General features: G+C 37.9%; 1 protein-coding gene across 2 annotated transcripts in view; it reads left to right on the forward strand.

Moving 5' to 3' along the window:
• The first annotated feature begins 274 nt into the window (after nt 1-274).
• Nucleotides 275-19,374, forward strand: part of SYNPO2 (synaptopodin 2) — a 177,902-nt gene continuing 158,802 nt past the window's right edge. The window contains exon 1 of one of the 2 annotated variants that reach the window (XM_032333288.1): nt 275-563. In XM_032333288.1, the coding sequence (XP_032189179.1) occupies nt 459-563 (105 nt within the window). In that variant the 5' untranslated portion in view covers nt 275-458. The remainder of the gene's footprint in view (nt 564-19,374) is intronic. The other variant, XM_032333286.1, reaches the window with a different exon arrangement.

Raw genomic sequence — 19,374 nt, forward strand, 5'->3', positions numbered from 1 at the left:
AGTGGTTGAGTTCTCGGGGCTCGTATATTAGGATGTCACTCGCGGCCCAAAGATTAAAACCTTTACGTGTTCTCCGCCAGTCACAGAATTATTAAACGGAAGTTTTTCAATCATTCTTTCTTTTAAGTGCTGGCATTTAAATCCGTTAGCGCCAGAGAACTTTCGCTTTCCCGCTCCCATCTGGCCCCAAATGCGGACCTTCTCCCAAAAGGAGTCTCTTTTCTTTGCCTGAAGTGGGCGGAGCAAAGGAGCGTGACGCAAAAGTGGGCGGTGTCTTTGATGCTGGGAGCGCCTCTGCCTCCTAGTGAATGCGGCCAACGGCCGCAGCAGCTGCTGAGGCTCTCCGTTCCCCAGACGTGCCTCCTGGGCAGGCGCCGCGAGTTCAGTACACATCTCAGCCGCACTGAAGCCTCCTCTGCCTTTTCAAGCTCTACATGCTACCCAACTAAAAGAAGAAAATGGGCACGGGGGATTTTATCTGCATTTCTATGACCGGAGGGGCGCCCTGGGGGTTCAGACTGCAAGGTGGCAAGGAGCAGAAGCAGCCCTTACAAGTGGCTAAGGTAGGACCACCGAAGAGGTGCTATCACCGCTCTGTACTGGGAGGGAATGAGAGCAACCTGTTGATGGTTTTTTTCAAGTTGTGTTTCAGGACTTTATGTTATTAGTTTGATTTTGGCGCCGATGTTAAATTTTTCTAGGATGCGGGTTTGTTCGTGTTTCGAAAAGAATAATTACCAATAATTGATAGGGGAAAAAAAAGAGTGCCGTGTTTATCAACTGAAGAAAAGGCTAGTTAATCAGCTTTTCTGACAACCAGCAAACACCTGGGAACTTTCTTGCAGGCAGTATTAGAATACGCAGTTACTGTTGCACGTTATGTTTCTTCACAGAGAAATGCTCAGCCCAGCTTAACCAATTGGCATGGCTTTTGGGGACTTTTGTAAGGCCTTGGTAGTGACATTTACAACGCAGCATTTATGAAAAGTCCAATTTTGGGCAATACTTTTAGATACATGATGAAAATGTCAGAAAATCTATTTGAAAGAATTTCTTTTAAGGATTTGACAAATAAATGCAAAAATCTACTCCATTCCATCATGTGTACTCATCTAGTTAAGTGCTCAAAATAAAATTCGAAGACACTGGAAATACATTGTTAAGTAGCTTATAAGAAACTTTGAAATGCACCTAATAATGACTTTAAATGCTTTCGATGCTTTTGTTTCCATTGTATTGCTTGTTTCTTGCTACCAGTTTGCTGGAGGGGATCTGATATGATCTAAATTGAGATTCAGCTAAAATATATTCTAAAATGCATGAAATTTAAGCAGACTTTTACCTGAATTGGATACTAAATTGTAGTATTGTAGAGAGGAACATGTTTGATTAATTTCCACTTTTATATTAAAAATGGATTTAGATCCTTATGAAGTATGTGGACTTCTGGGCTTTATAGTTATTTTTTTCTCTTGGCTTTGGCTTTAAAAAATTTTTTTTATATTTAATGTTCACTGTGAGGAAGGAGTTTCTTTGAAATTTCCTGCAACTAGGCTTCCATAGGAAAATCCTTTCATAATGCGATGGTGGAATCCTGCCACCTAGTGAAAATTTCAAACATCAAAAACGAAGCATAAAACAGAAGGTTAAAGCAAAATTTTTAGAACTGGAAAGTTTCTGAGACCTCTGGTTCAACCTGTGGATTTTAGATGAGGAAAGAGCCCAGAGAGTTTAAGTAACTTTCCTCTGCTCCAAACTAGCAGTGATCGAAGAATCTGAAAAGGTGGTTTCATTGTGTTGCTTTAGGAATCCGTGGCCGGAAACATCAGACAGAACAGTGATGCCTAATTCGGAGTACACACAATTCATGAGGCTGAACTGGATTTGTTCTGGGTCTAGAATAGCAGTTGGCTGGCTCCAGTTACTGAGATTTGGGTTCTAATTCCAGCTCTGATCTAACTTGTAGCCGGGCATGAGACAAATCTCTCACCCTTTCTGAGTCATCTGTTGTGAGGTGGTGTGTGTGTGTGTGTAGAGAGAGAGAGAGAAAGAGACAAACATTTTGAGTGAGAAAGGAAAGAAGAAAGTAAATTGGAAATTGTATTCTACCATTAGTGAGATTCTATATTGCTAGATTTACTGTCCTATTAGTATACAACTTTAGAATCGTTGCCTACCATTTAGAATGTGGGGACAAAGGTGGCCGAATGGTGTTATTCCCTGTTAGTTCTTTTGTGGCCAGACCTTAAGAATAGAGTGGGTATTGAGTTTCTCCTGAGTCCTCAATGTGCTTACTGCAAAGCAGAACTATTATGTGGTGATTTTTTTTTTTTTTTAAGAATTAAGCTAATAGCTAGTGAAGGGTGCTTTGGGAGCATTTCTCTGCTGATAACATCTTTATCAACAGGATTCAGAGAGGCTATTGTGTATGTGAGTGTCAAAAAATTCAATCCAGCTCTTCCCCCAAAATCGGATTTCTTAAAATACCCTGGAAATATATTTGTGATTTTTAGAAGACATTATTAAAGTATTTGGATGTTTGTTTTAATTTTCTAGTTTATGATAGTATAATTTATTATTAATTCTAAAATATCATTATGAAGGCATCTGGATGTTTGTCTTAATTTGTATGTGTGTTGGGGGGGGTACACTACAGTTTACAGGCTAGTTTCCCCATGTATAAAAAGTAACTAGAGAGCCTTCTAAAGAAGATAAAATTTATAAGTTAGTATGGCAATGGCTACTTTTGTTGGTCTATTTTTTCCCCCTTAATTCAAACTTAAATTTAATTTCTCATACTAGCATTATTTGTTCTAGAAAACCCTTGGAGCAAAGTGCTTGTCACTTTCTATGTGCCATGGCCTCACTGGGATCACTGTTTTTCATTTAAAACATCAAGTCAACTCAATTCTAATAATGGTCCCTCAGCTCAAGGTGAAGTGAACATTGCATAGCCTAGACTTCCTCCTCTTTCAAGGTGATGCTTATGGGGGCCAAGTTGACCCCAAGAAGGAAGATGGAGAGGAACAGGGCAGAGAGCCTGGGTAGGGATGTTGCTAGCAAACACAATGCTCACGGTTTTGAAGAACATGGAGGACGAATTTGGGAATTAAAGAAGGTATATACTAACAAAGAAAAGGAAATTTCAGACAGAGCTTGAATCATGCCCCCTTAAAAGGGAAACACTACAGCAGTTCTGTAGATAACAACAAATTTTTGCCTTGTTATAAAATATCTAGTGTTCAGGTTTTTCATAATTCTGTGTAGAATGAAAATTGAGGGGTCCCTGGGTGGCTCAGTTGGTTAAGTTGCTGCCTTCAGCTAAGGTCATGATCCTGGAGTCTTGGGATGGAGTCCTGTATTGAGCTCCCTGCTCAGCAGGGAGTCTGCTTCTCCCTCTGACTCTCTCCCTTCCCATGCTCTCTCTCTCACCCAAGTAAATAAATAAAATCTTTAAAAAAAAAAAAAAAAGAAAATTGAACAAGCTGAAATAAACAGGGGGACCCCCAGCCTTATGTTATTAACGATGATTGGAAATTGAATAGCTTTATAATTTTAGTAAATATCCTTCTAGTGGCACATTTAGTCACTTTTGAGAGATGTTCAAGCATTTTTAGTATTTAGCTGGCTGATTGAACTGTAGACAAATTCCAGCTTTTAAAGATCACTAACAGAAATATTAATAATCAAATTTTCATTGATATTGAAGCTCAAGGCCATGAAATTCAGTTTTGTTTTCAAGAATAAATTGAATTTTTAAAAGAGTCAAATAATCAGTAACGGTTGTCTGGTTTTTGAATGCTTGTATATCTTTTTTTTTTTAAATTTAATTTAATTTTTTTATTTTTTTAAAAATTTTTTATTTTTTATAAACATATATTTTTATCCCCAGGGGTACAGGTCTGTGAATCGCCAGGTTTACACACTTCACAGCACTCACCAAAGCACATACCCTCCCCAATGCCCATAACCCCCCCCTTCTCCCAACCCCCCTCCCCCCAGCAACCCTCAGTTTGTTTTGTGAGATTAAGAGTCACTTATGGCTTGTCTCCCTCCCAATCTCATCTTATATATCTTTTAATTTATGTTCTAATACATGTGATGGAAGGCAAACGTTTCTAATACAGACTCATAAGTATATTTCCAGGAGACATTCATAGAAACAAATTTATTGAGGCATATTTACAACATAAAATGCCATTGTATGTGTGCAAATATTCTTAGAAAAACTGTGTTAGCACTTTTAATTTACAAAACTCCTTTTTCGAATATGGACTTACATGGCTATGCCTCTGGACAGATAACTCATGGAAAATCTTCATTTAAAAAAGTGGGGAGAAATTTTTGTTTTACAAACAAATCTTATGAACAATTGAGTAATAACTCACATTTTGAAAATAATGAGCAAAGAATGTTCACACTGTATCCTTATATGTTGAATGTTTAGAACTTTAAGCTTTCTTCAAAATACCACCATGGTATTTATTATTCTCTTATTGAATTTCTTTTATTTTTTTTTTAGGGTGATGCTTATGGGGGCCAAATTTTTTTTTAAAGAGGGAGAGAGGAAGAGAGGTTGGGGGAAGGGCAGAGAAAAAGGAGAGAGAATCTTAAGCAGGCTCTATACTCAGTGTGGAGCCTGATGCAGGGCTTGATTTCATGACCCTGAGATCGTGAGCTGAGCCAAAATCAAGAGCTTGTCATTTAATCTGCTGAGCCATCCAGGTGCTCCTGAATTTCAGTTCAAAGTTTCAAGTAACTTTTATTAAAATTGACATAACAAATTACAATCATGTATTTTATGAGGCAGAAGTGGATTTAATGGTTCTGTATGTCCTCTCTTCAAAATTTTAAATAAAGATATGTCAGTCAAGCACAATCAGATAACAGTCTTATCCATTAGTGCCATCAGTGAGGTCTCTAAAATGTTTCAAATAAAGTAATTCCAGAAACATAGCTATTTCTAAATGGAAAAAAAAAAAGAAATACTTTAAATGTGTTTGAATATGTGTATTTGAGGATAAATACTCCTTACTACATATGGAAAGCTACTAACATCTTTATTAGAAAATATGATTGATGACTTCATGTTTTATTGAGTTTTTGAGGGCTTTCCAGAAATTATAAAAACAGATATGCTTATAGAATTCTAAAAACAGGTATGCTTACACACTAGGCAAACCTATTAAGCATGTTATTTAAAATCTTTGTTTTGGAATTGTGTGTTTTAAGACAGATCTCGGTTTGTTGAAAGACAAGCTAAGATAGTGACTTTTTAAAATTTTTTTAATTTTTATTTTTTATAAACATATAATGTATTTTTAGCCCCAGGGGTACAGGTCTGTGAATCGCCAGGTTTACACACTTCACAGCACTCACCATAGCACATACCCTCCCCAATGTCCATAACCTCACCACCCTCTCCCGACCCCTCTCCCCCCAGCAGCCCTCAGTTTGTTTTGTGAGATTAAGAGTCTCTGATGGTTTGTCTCCCTCCCGATCCCATCTTGTTTCATTTATTCTTTTCCTACCCTCCAAGTCCCCTACGTTGCATAAGATAATGACTTTAATCAAGCTCTTTTCAGAAAAATATTCCTTGCAGTATTTTCTTTGAAGGTGTTTTTTCTTTAAATGATCCCCCATAACCTAAGAAGTAGTTTGAAAAATATACTCATTTTAGAGATGAAGAAATTCAGGCACAGAAAGGCTAAGTTACTTTCCAAAGGTTAAGTTGTAAAAAATGGTGGGATTTGTTTGCAAATCTAAATTCTCCTTCTGAACTGGTAGAAACAGGTGACTGATAGAATAAAGGGAGGCTAAGGTGGTCCCCAAAAGGAAGCTTGTAAAAAGTAACGTGCTCTTTATTGAAATGTGATTTAATTGGCCAAGGGATCCCCAAGTTGCGGCCAGATATGTTGCCACGGGGCTTCCTGAAGGGTTGTGTGATATGTTCTGGCACATCCCCTCTGCCCCTTTCCCAGTTGATATAAGAAGAAGAACAGAGAGATGCAAGAATTATGGGGGTCCTTAACATTGGGATGAAGTCATCATTAGTAGGGGGAGAGTTTCCCCTTTCTGAAGCCAAGATCTCTGCATTGCTGGGAGGCAAGGAGGTACTGGGAAGCTTAAAAATGCTCATTGTAAGGATTGGAGGTACCTGCAAGAGGGGCACCTGACAATATATTCCCTAGCAGGATGTCTTCTTTGTCAATAGAATCGCTGGCCTGCCTAGTGCCTAGGTGAATGGGGAGATAAGAGGTCAGAGAGTGATAATTATCATATGATCTTACTGATCTGTGGAAGTTGAGAAACAAGGCAGAGAATCATAGGGGAAGAAAGGAAAAAATGAAACCAGTTGAAACCAGAGAGGAAGAAAAACCAGAAGAGTCTTAATCTTGGGAAACAAACTGAGGGTTGCTGGAGGGGAGAGGGGTGGGGGGTTGGCGGGCTGGGTGATGGACATTGGGGAGGGTATGTGTTGTGGTGAGCTCTGTGTATTGTGTAAGACTGCTGAGTTACACACCTGGACCCCTGAAACAAATAATACATTATATGTTAATTAACTGAATTTAAATTTTTTAAAAAGGGTAGGGAGGGATGGGTGGGGGAATAAAATCAGAGAAAGATGTAAGAGGAGGGAGAGAAAAAGAGATGAGACAGAGAGAAAGAATGAGAGATGAGTAGGAACTTAACTATTTGATAAGGCAAGGAAGGATCCTTGCATTTCCCAGCGGTGAATGACTGGCACAGAAAGTGGAGGGATTTGAACCACCTTGCCGGTACCCTGCCCAGATAGGGTGCTCTTAGCTAGAGACCACCAGGCACAAGCTGGCATCCTGAGGAACTATTGGGGGTTTGGAAGGGAGCTAGGCAGGAGCCCTATTTCCATGCTAAGGAACCGTGCTGTGGTAAAGCTCTCTAGGGCTCCTTGAAGAAACCATACAAGTGCCCTAGCATCTGGACACTGGCTACAGAGAGGACAGAGATGGCCACTCAGCGTTAACCAGAGAAGAGCAGCAACCAGAGAGAAATACCACCTCATTCAGTTATGAGTACATATAACTACCATCCCTGCTCCTTCCCCAGTCTTCCTGCCTTCAACCTGGGAGGAGCTAGAGTGAGGTAGGAAGAGAGCAGACAACATCCACCTAGGGGAGCCAAGACCCAGAGCCACAAGCCCACCACAGTGCTTAGGGAGAGAGCCAAGGGACAGATATTAGATTGAAGCTGTAATATGACTAGACTATTTTAATAACTGAAATCCAACAGAAATGCATGGGATCTGACCAAAGCATTATTAAGGGAGGGATCTGACTTTCCCATACTTGAAAGCAGTTGCTGGAAGAAATGAAAGTTCTATGTTTATAATTGAAGGAGTTGACTCTCCTCAAAAATAGTTCCAACAAGCAGGTTTATACTATTAATCACATGTATCTGATGTATGTTAGCTTGAAAACTTACCACCAACTCATACGACTTCCAGAGATGATCATGTTGAAGCTATTTTATCTAGGTTGAATGAATGAAAATCTGGCTTTGGCCTAAACAAGAAATGTAAGTTACTTCTTTTCTCTTTTCTTTTTTTGAATATGAAACAGCACTTTAATAACCTGGTATGCTTTTTGCTATTAGGTGGGCACATACTTTCAGTTAGTTTAAAAAAGTGTTTCTAGAGCATTACTATCAGGGTCCAGAACTCTTCATTTAGAAATAAGTACTCTGAACTTTTATTGGGCCTTAATCTAAGGTGACTGTTGTTTTTAAAGATTGCAAATTCCAAAAGTTAGTATGTAATATCATTTTGACACACATATTATACTTAACTGAATAATATTTGTGTATTTCTCATGGTAGTGGCTTCCAAAATAATTTAACCTTCCTCTGTCAGTTAATAAGTGTCCAGAAATATAAGGTAATTTATATATTTAGCTAAAATACTTTACATGAGTATATCTTGCAATCGTCCAGGTATGTTAACATATGTTATCTCATTTGATACCAGTTGAGTAGATAGTTTTACTATTCTCAGTTTATAGATGAAAAAACTGATTCTGAAAAAAAAATTATTTGCAAAAAGTTTATATAAAGAAGTCCAAAATCAAATATAATTCTTTCCCCTATGGCAGGGACATCACGCATCTCTCTACATCAGTTTCGATAAAGAGAACAGTCTGTCATTTAGTAATGCTGAAAACTGCCATAACTTTGATTTAGAGTTTGTATGAAATAGTAAATCACCATCTAAGATTTAATAGTTGAAAACATTTATAACAATTTCTTCTTTCAGTGAGATCAAGGAAAAGGATTATGGGAAATGCATCTCCAAGATCATATGCAATGAGAGACAAGACTGGAAAGTGAACCAGTTTACTTATAAATAAACCTAAAAAATACATGGATTTCAAGAATTTTACTGTATCTATGCTAATAAATTCATGATGAATGCCATAAGACTTTTGTAAAAGGAAATGGAAAATTCCTGCCTCAGCTTCATTAAACAGTCCTTAAACTGGATGGGTCAGTTGGTTGGGCGTCTGACTCTTGGTTTCTGCTGGGATCATGATCTTGGGGTGGTGGGATGAAGCCCTGTGCCTGGCTCCCCATTCAGTGGGAATCTGCTTAGAGATTCTTTCCCTCTCCCTCCCCCATTAATGCATGTACACTCAATCTTTTAAGAGCAAACAACTTCATGAAGCAAAAAGCCTTATATGAGAAGCAAAATATTATTTGTGGTTTGGTGGATATTTCATTGTTTGACCACCTCAATGAGAACATATTTATAGTATTGAATTACCTTAGGTATTTTTTAAAGTATTTACCATTTTTAAAAATTATTATCGAGGAGTATAGTTGGCCAGGTTTCAACAAATTGTCTTCCACGTCTTTGTGAATCCATTGGTATGTGGGAAATAATGGAAATAGTAGTTATAGTTTGGTGTTATGATTGTCTGGATTTTGTTTTCCTTACCTGGCCTTTACATCTAGTGTGTTTCAGATAAATATACTAAAAAATACAGTGGATTTGCCATTTGAAACATTGTGTAAAATCTCCTGTCACTTGATTATGAAACAATAGTTTTCCTAACCTTGGTCTTGGATTTTTATAATCCTGCTCATCCATGGCTATCTTTTCCACTTTTATTTGGAAGCAGTGTGGGTACCAGATTGATAAAACAATGGGGTGGATGAATTTTCCTGTAAAGAACTACAGGTTTATGATCTAATTTTGCCTAGGCAGTATGCCTTTCTTACTGCTCTTCCTTCAGTCCCTTTATTAAAATCTACCTGGCTTGAATTTCACCATTTTAAGATAAGATTATTTTTTCCCTAAGGAATTTATAATAACAGCCAATGTCATTTTCCCCAAACATCCTACTGCCTTTAGCAGTATTTTGTGGAGATTGACTTTATTTAAGAAACTCATGTATAATGTTTCCTGAATGCCAGGCACTTCTTTAAACCACTTTTTAAATATTATGAGAAAAGTCTGTGAGGTTATCATTGTTTGAGATCCCTATTACACAAGCACACAGAGGTTAAGTGATGCCCAGGTCATATAGGTAGTTAGGGTTAGACCTGGGGTTCATACCTAGAGAGTTTGGCTCCAGCGTTTGTATTCTACCCACACAACTCTTGTGGGTCTAGTGTGGTTTTCTTCATTCATTTTCACAAAAGCATATAAAGACAATGAATTTAGATGGTAACTGGGTACTGACTTACTACCTCCTCTAGCTCTTAGTCTGTTTCTTGCCCTGGGTGCTTTCGCTTAGGTCTTCAGCCCAGGCCCTTACTCTTTCTCTTTTAGATAACTATAAGCCTTTTAACTGTCTCCCATGTTGAGGTTTCACATTCCTAAGATTTGTGCTACAGAGAGCTGCCAGAGAGATTTTTCTAAATCACCTGTTATGTCATTGCTTAAAATACTTCAAAGTCTCCCCATCGTAGTCATCAAAAGAACCACAACATTAAAAAAATCTTATAACGTACAATCAAGTACTTAATGAATTATATCATACACAACAGCTTTACTTTATCTATCTATCTATCTATCTATCTATCTATTTATTTATTTATTTATTTTATTTGTGGATGAGGAGGCTGAGAGTTAGAGAAGTTAACTAAATAATTTAAGATCACACAGCTGGTAAATGGCAGGTCCAGGACCAAGTCCAGTTTAATGTCAAAGCCCATAGTCTGATCTGCTGCCTGCACCATGCCTTGTTCACTGGCTGTAACTCCATGTTACGGAGGCACCCATAACCCTCCACGATCCCATCTCTGCTATAATTTCCAGCCCCATCACCTGGGACTCCCCTCAAGGTGCACTTAGCTGTTTGAAAATATGGCAGTTCTCTCAAAACACTCTGCCTTTCCTGCCACCAAGATTCATCCCTGCTGTGTGTACCCCTTCCTCTGGCACCTACCCTAATACACTTGGAGAAATTTTACTCACTCTGGGCAACTCAGTTCACAGTCAGTTCTCTTGGAGATCTGACTCAGTTTTCTGGTCAGAGGTAGGTAAACATTTGCTCTGTGGTGGTCCCTTTATCACATAAAGGTTTCACCTCATGCTTTTGTACACTTTGCTGCCTGTAGCAATTTTTGTTCACATGTTTGTTTCTCCTATGAGAGCAGTGGCATTCAAAATGTTTTGATTATATCTCCTTAAGTAAAACAGTTTTGAGGGTAGCCCATTTGTACCTCATATACATATAAATGATGTGTGTGTATATATGGGCTATATAAGCAAGATATATATATATATATATATATATATATATATATATATATACATACACACATACATATGTAATACTATGCCAATATTTTATGTACAGTGTATAATATATCAAAAAAATTTAAAGTGGGTAGGAGAAGAATAAATGAAACAAGATGGGATTGGGAGGGAGACAAACCATAAGTGACTTTTAATCTCACAAAACAAACTGAGGGTTGCTGGGGGGAGGGGGTTTGGGAGAAGGGGGTGGGATTATGGACATTGGGGAGGGTATGTGCTTTGGTGAGTGCTGTGAAGTGTGTAAACCTGGTGATTCACAGACCTGTACCCCTGGGGATAGAGTATTATGCCTCCATCAGAAAGGATGAATACCCAACTTTTGTAGCAACATGGACGGGACTGGAAGAGATTATGCTGAGTGAAATAAGTCAAGCAGAGAGAGTCAATTATCATATGGTTTCACTTATTTGTGGAGCATAACAAATAGCATGGAGGACATGGGGACTTAGAGTGGAGAAGGGAGTTGGGGGAAATTGGAAGGGGAGGTGAACCATGAGAGACTATGGACTCTGAAAAACAATCTGAGGGTTTTGAAGGGACGGGGGGTGGGAGGTTGGGGTACCAGGTGGTGGGTATTATAGAGGGCACGGATTGCATGGAGCACGGGGTGTGGTGCAAAAATAATGAATACTGTTATGCTGGAAATAAAAAAAAAATTTAAAGAATAAAATGAAGATAAAATCAGCAATATTTTTTAAACTAATTTTTATTTTACTGTAATAGCACAATAAGTCTTCTCACTATCACTGACCAGAAGTTATTTTTTTTTTAGTGAGAATGATGTGTTTGATGGACTCTGTGATTTTGAAAACTTATGTGACCCCATGAGGTACAGTTAAGAGATCTAGTGAAATTTTAATTCATTTCAATACTTGGTTCTGAAGACTATCATGGCTGAAAAAGATAACCCCCTTAATATAGGTAGATCCATATTGAAGAAATGAAGCACTAACTGGAAATTATTTTTCATTCTCATCTCATAATGCAAATGTTTTTGTTGTAATTTGATGGGTAGATTTCCATCTTCCTTGATAACCATACTTTGTTCTTACAAACTAATGAGAATAGGCTATATTTTAATATTTTAGTGTTAAAATCTCACTGGCACTTTTTACTTGGAAGATTGAAAACCTGTTAGAAATTATTTTTTTTTTAAGATGTTATTTATTTATTTGTCAGAGAGAGAGCACAAGCAGGGAGAGCAGCAGGCAGAGGGAGAAGCAGGCTCCCCACTGAGCAAGGAGCCTGATGTGATACAGGACTTGATCTATGGACTCTGGGATCATGACCTAAGCTGAAGACAGACACTTAGCCAACTAAGCCACCCAGGCATCCCAGAAATTCTTTTTTTCTAGTTAAGGGTGCAGATAAGACATTTTAAAGAATAACACACTTAAATAATTTTCAACTAGAAAAATTGCATAATCATAGGAACATTTTTAAGTACTCTTCAAAATCTTCTCTGTTTCATCTACTTACATTTTTGAAAAGTTTTTCTCAAAGCAATTGATTGTTAGGGAACATATTGTATTTATTTATCTAAAATATAGGCCAGGTAACCGATAACTAAGAGCCCTTATTCCAGAAAATGTTAACAAAGTTGAAATATTAATTTATCTGTTAAATAAAACTGTGAAACATCCTTAGGTTCTGCAACTCTTAGAAAGATTTGCAAGAGATACCACCGAACCGCAGTGATACAAATTTCTGTGACAGAAAAACTTTTGTGGTCACTCCCTATATCACTGCAACAGATTTTAAAGATTCTGGTATATTTTAAGTGTGAGCTTTTATAAAGTTAGAACTGTTGATGACATCTGTAGCACTTTTGCACTCTGTCTTCAACTTACCCAAACATGAATTTGCCTTCAAATTATGCACTGAATGAATTTTATGGGAGACACCTTCATAACCTTACCATAGAATATTTTCTTTATTAATCCCTGTTCAAGCAGCTACTTTCTCAGTGGTTTTATGTACATTTTTTCCCATTGCCAAGCCAAAACATTGACTTTTTAAAAAAAGATTTTATTTACTTATTTGAGATAAAGCACATGAGAGAGAGAGAGAGAGAGAGAGAGAGTGCTTATGCACAAGCAGAGGGCAGGGCAGCGGGAGAAGGGGAAGCAGGCTCCCCTCTGAACAGGGAGCCTGAGCCTGGCCTGGGGTTCCATCCCAGAACCTTGAGATCATGACCTGAGCCAAAGGCAGAGGCTTAACTGACAGAGCCACCCAAAACATTGACTTTTTAAAAATTAAATTATTAATTTACTTTTGAGAACTTATCTCCATGATCTTCCTTATTGGTTATTCAAAGGAATAGTTCATCTATGAAAATATCAAAATTGAATCTTGAAGGTACCATATGTTGGGACATACCAGAAACATGTTCTTTTATTTAACTTTACAACAGGCCTCCTCCAACACTACTTTGTACTAATATTATTTCTACCAATTTCTTGTGGGAGGAGGTTGCATCTTCAACAATATTTGATAACAAAAAATACATCTTAGTTTGTTGCCAATTATGCTATGTTAGCCATTTTTAATTGCATCCATGAAGAATTTTCTAAACTATCATTTGGTTTAAATTGTGTAGTTTCAAACTGAGTATTGCCTGACTTGAACCATTGTTGGAAAAATAAGCCTAGAATTTTTTTGTGTTCTGGACACTTTGTTATTAAATATCTTCTTAACTGATTACTTCACTCTAACAGTGGCTAATATCACTCAGCATAATAATGTAAAAGTTCCTTTCTAACAACAGTGAATATGAATTCATATTCCAAATAGTCTTTTTGGGAATTTGGGATGTTTTGTCTACCTAATCATATGATTAGGCAGTAATGGTTTTTAATCTCACAATATGGCTGATGAAGACTTCTTTAGGATTATAGAGAAGGGTTAACTGTGCCATATTCTTTTTTTAAAAAGATTTTTTAAAAATTTATTATTTGACACAGAGAGAGAGCACAAGTAGGCAGAGCGGCAGGCAGAGGGAGAGGGAGAAGCAGGCTGTCTGCTGAGCAGGGAGCCTGGTGTGGGGCTTGATCCCAGGACCCTGGGATCATGATCTGAGCCAAAGGCAGACACCAACCGAATGAGCCACCCAAGCATCCCAGCTCTGCCATATTCTTGTTCTTTTGTGCTTAAAATGTATTCCTTATCTTTATTTAATAGCTTCCTTTCAGGAATATTTTAAAACTTGTGTCATTTTGTGGGAGTTAAAACTTGACAATAACATGGAAATTAACTTAATGAAGCACTGTAAAACATGATATATTGCAATATGCTGAGAGAGAATGAACATGTGAAGAAGCGTGTTTCCCTTCTGCTATGTTGGGTTGGCCTCAGTTCAGTAGGATCACCTTATATACTGTATGAAATTCTTAACTGCTTAGGTCAGACTGGCCCAGGGTACCTATGTTAGCCTTTATGTTAATGTAGGTTAAACATTACTTGGTACTTATGTCCTTCTCATTTCTTTTTTCATTTCTTTTTTTAAAGGTTTTATTTAATTATTTGTCAGAGAGAGAGCTCGCACAAGCAGGGGGAGAGGCAGAGGGAGAAGCAGGCTCCCCGCTGAGCAAGGGGCCTGATGTGGGACTTGACCCTACGACCCTGGATCGTGACCTGAGCCAAAGGCAGATGCTTAATGACTATGCCACTTGGGATCTCTTCTTCTCATTTCTTGGATGAAAATAAGTGTCCTTAGGCGTTCCAACTAGCTTGGTCGATTATTGGTGGGTAGGTCTTTCAGGCACAGTACACTACAGTATAAAAGGGCCCTGGGACAGAATCACCCTTGGCAAGTTCAAGGAAACCTAAAGATGCCAGTGTAGCTGGCACGTATTTCCATGAGAAATTGCTGTAGAAGTCCAGTCTTCACAGTGATAAAAATGAAAAACTCTCTCCTGGGAATCCTGACCATGTGGTTATTTTCCCATCACTAAGTGATTAACATACTGACCCTACTAGAACAACTTTGAACTGTCCTCTTCGTATTTCCTCGTCATCCATTTCAGCTTTTCATAATGGAGCGGCTACCGACCAGTGTCTGGAACACTTTATTTAAATGAATAATTGCCACTGCCTCTTATGTTGAAGTTTGGTTAGAAATTATATTAAACTAATCTTTCTCTTCCTCTGAAATCGATTCTCCCAGTGAGAGAAGAAGAATTTAAGGAGTGTCAAGGAGAATTTGATACATAGATCCTGTTTATTTTGACCTCGGTGTCAGACTGAGGGTAAAGAAGAGTTTCATATTTTCTAGTGTGTCTTCATTTTCTTTCTCCTTCAAAAAAGAGATAATCCTATTTAGATATTTCTTGGGAACTGACCCTTGGAAGGACAAAAGCATTTTAAAGCTGGCTACCATTTCTATGTGACTTTAAACACATTTTTTTTTCTGAACTTGTTTACTCATCTGTAAAATGGAGTGCTGTGTAATGAAATTGCTATTTTTGTAGATTAAAAAGTGGAACCAGTTTGACACGTGAATCTGAGCTTACTATACTTTGTAAGTATTGTGTATTCAAATATCACCTTACACATAGTAATCATGTCATCATCATCATTATTCTAATTAGAAGTAACTATCTTCTATACAAGTTTCTTTTTCTTCAGAAATTAAGAAAGCACTAAACCAATTCCTTGTACTCCTGATATACAAATGGAAGTTAAGAGCACGAAAGGAAAATAGAACAACATGTGATATTTCTTTCTCCCAGTGTCAGTTTTCATTTTTTATTAAATGCAACTTTTCACAAAATGTTTGCAGTATTAAGGACTAACCAAGATTTCTTTGTTATGTCATTTAATTAGTTTAAGGCAATGGATTCTAATGCTATGCATTATACAAGGCCAAATAAAGTTAAATGATTTTCTTAAAAATACTACAGATTTTTAAAAAATATTTTATTTATGTATTTTAGATAGATGGAGAGGGAGAGAGAGAGCATGCACGTATAATGTGGGAAGGAGCAGAGGGAGAGAATCTTCAAGCAGACTTCACGCTGAGCGTGGAGCTTGAGGCAGAGTTTGAACCCATGACTCATGAGATCATGACCTGAGCCAAAACCAAGAGTTGGTCCCCCAACTGGCTGAGCCACCTAGGCACCCCCAGATTTTTTTTTTTAAAGGAAAACACTTTAAGCTATAAAGAATTAATTGCAATCATTATGCTGAGCTCTGTTTAGAGTGAGTGGACGCTGACTCTTTCATCATATTAGTCTTTGTGCCTCAGTTTCCTCAATTGTAAAATGAAGATAGTGTTAGAACTTACCTCTAAGGATCATTTTCAGGGTTAAAAATTATAAATATAAGTCACTTAGCACATAGGAAACATTCAATGGTTTAAAAAAATTACGAGTAGCATCTTTCTGGTTACTTTACTTTTATTTAACCAACTTTCATGAAATTGAAGGAATATCTGCTGTCTTCCACACATGCCTTTTGAGATCCAGATCTCAATGTCACTGGAAGGGCCCCTGCAGTCCTTGGGATCCCTCCCTGTGAGATGGCATTTAATGGTTTCAGAATGTGGCCGTACATTCACTGAGTAAGCCATGCCCCTTTCCTTGGAAACAGCATATGGAAATCATCACAAAGAAAAGGAATCATTTCAAGGGCTTTGAAAATATAAAAGAAAATAAATTGTCCCTGGTAAGTAAATATAGGACACTGATCTCTGTAGTTAGGAAAACTCTATGCCAGGGCCTTTGGCGAAGGGCTAATGAGCATTTCATTCCCTCCCCCACCGACACCCCCGCACTCTTGTCTTCTAAATTAGAAGAAGTTATTACTATATAAGGCTGCTTTTTCTAAGTAATGATGATACATTAAGCTCTTAGTGTTTCCAACTTTCCAAACAGTGGTGAGTTATTTTCATCAGTCAAGATTGAGTTAAAATGAGAAACAAAATTTGTGAAAGGCTCAGGCCTTGAGAATTGGATACAGCCATAGAACTCACCTTTATTTTATTTCTTTTGTGGAAAAACAACATTTCCCCTGGATGGTGCTTAGCATGACTGATACTAGATTGAGTTGTGTGAATATTATATTACGTTTATTGGCTGTCCAAATGCAGTGATCCATTTTGGGGTCTCCAGTCTTCTGGCTGCCTGCCTGCCAGATGGGGAAATGTTGATCAGAAGGATTTCATCCTGAGGTGGAGCTGCGAGCAGGAGAGGAAGCTCATGGCTGTATGCTTCCTCTCTGCCCAGATGACCCTGGGGCTTCATGCTGAGTGAGTTACCAGGGTTCCTTCAGGGCTGAGAGGAGACATGAATTCAATTAAAGATACCATTATGATATTTATTCCATTCTGTTCTTTATTACCTTCCCTAGCCTGATCCTTTGCTTCTCTTTCTTATTTGAGAAATTCCTGCTTCTCCATCTTCATCGCCCCCGTGCTCTTCACTCGCGTCCTTTATCTCATTCTTTTTGTCTCTTATTTCCCAGAGAGCTTTCTAAGCAAATTTCTAAGCAAAGTAGTCTGACATTTTATCTGCAGAGGAAAGAGGAGAGGTACTGTGTGTGTGCGTGTGTGTGTATGTGCGTATGTGTGTGTGAGAGAGAGAGAAAGAGAGAGAGAGATTGAGAGAGACAGAGACAGAGAGAGAGACAGACAGAGAGGGAGAGAGAGGGAGAGAGGTAGAATAAACAGGAAGTTCTGCATAAGTCTCTTAACTGATTTTCATGGGAAGGTTACTGGATTTTTTGGATTCAGGCATGAAATGAACAATAATGGAGAGTTATGTTGTCTTTATAAGCATTTTCCAGGCATGTGTTTTCCAAAGTTCAGCATTTCACTCAGAGAGACTCCTTTTTAAGTTTTTTTTAAAGCCCTTCACCTCCTTTCTTGGCTTCTGGTTGAGCCGCCTGCTTCTTCCTGTTCTCATTTTCTCCCAACATGACACCTGTATTCTTCCCAAAGTCCTCTGTAACTGCCCCTGATCTTTTTTGAAATAGAATGTTTTCCTGTTTATTTCTCCCAAGCACCCAGTAGGTATGTAATAAGGACTGTTCCTTTTTAACTGATTGGTTCATCCGGACTCCTGTTTGTAAATTACCAAGTGATAAAAACTGCATCCAGTCAAAAATAAATACTTACTATGTGGGGAAGTTTATAAACTTCATCAGAACCTTTAAGGATGAAAACCTGAGTTGAAGTTCACAGTCTGCCTCAAAGGCAAGTGGGAGCGTGAAGACAGTTATGCTTTGGGACTGAAGAAAAGGACGGAGGGCTGGGACAGACGAAAGGCACAGGGATGGCAGGGACTAAGGTTTGTGATGCAATGTGAAACAAGGAGATCCTTGCTTTCGGTGTTCATAATACGGCTAGACTAGAACCCTTACTCCAAGCCCAGTGTCCTGGAGCCAAGGTGGCCAAGAGTGGTGTCGGTGTATGGTACACCTTCCCGTTTTGCCCTTAAACAAGCAAATATTACTGTTTTGCTGTAGATGTTTCTCATTAGTATTTCTAGTTAAAAGATTTGCATTTTCCTACACTTCTGTTGGCACCTTGGCTCTTTGAAAGCAAGGCCATAGGTATTGGCATCTTCTAAAATAGTGCTCTTCAGGGGCGATGATATACATGTGTGTTACATATATGTGTAACTAACTACATGCTCAAGGCACACTTCTATACTTGTTGAAATAAGTTGAATAAATAAATGAATAACTGGATGGACATCTGCTATTCTTTAGCATGAGAATGGCAACCACTAAAAAACCTGATGTCGCTAAAGCTTTATCTGATGCTTTTTTAAATGAGCAATGTATTTAGAGAAATTAGAATAATACTGTATATGTTCAGACATATTTTTATTTGAGATTTTGTAGTAACAAGACACCAATCCAAAGGGTGCAGTGAAAGTACTGAACTGAACTAGGGATCAGGAAGCCTGAATTTTGGGCATGGTTCTAACTTGACTTTACTCTGTGGCCTTTAACTGAGATGTTACGAAAACTATCTGGCTCCCAATCTCTCTATTTATAAAATGAAAGTTTCAGAATAGATGATTTTAAAGTTCCTTGCAGCTAGAGTCTGTTTTGAATCAATAAGATAATAGGTGAAAGAAAATGTCCATGAATGGTCATATTTTCTCTTGTTAACTTGAAAAATACAGTAGTATTTTTTGGAAAGGACAATTATTATTAATTTTTTAAGATTTATTTATTTATCTGGGGGGGGGGCTGAGGGAGAGGAAGTGCAAGAATCTCCAGCAGGCTCTCCACTGAGCAAGGAGCCCGATGTGGAGCTTGATCCCAGGACCCTGAGATCATGACCTGAGCTGAAGTCAAAAGTCTGTTGCTTAACCGACTAAGCCACCCAGGCTTTCAGAAATGACAATTTTTTATGTAGCATTTTATGGGAATTTGATTTGCCTTTCTCCAAATTATAATTTATAAGACATATTTGTTTAAAAAAACAAAATAATTCTCAAAATGGTATCAATTTAATGTATTCTCTCACAGAATTTTCCTTTTTTATGCTTAAAATTGTATTACAGTGAATTACCACTGCATTTTCTTATGCTTTTTTTGGTAAATACTTGATTCCTTTTCTTTAT

Source organism: Mustela erminea, chromosome 2 (genome assembly GCF_009829155.1).
Source record: "Mustela erminea isolate mMusErm1 chromosome 2, mMusErm1.Pri, whole genome shotgun sequence".
Lineage (NCBI taxonomy): Eukaryota > Metazoa > Chordata > Mammalia > Carnivora > Mustelidae > Mustela > Mustela erminea.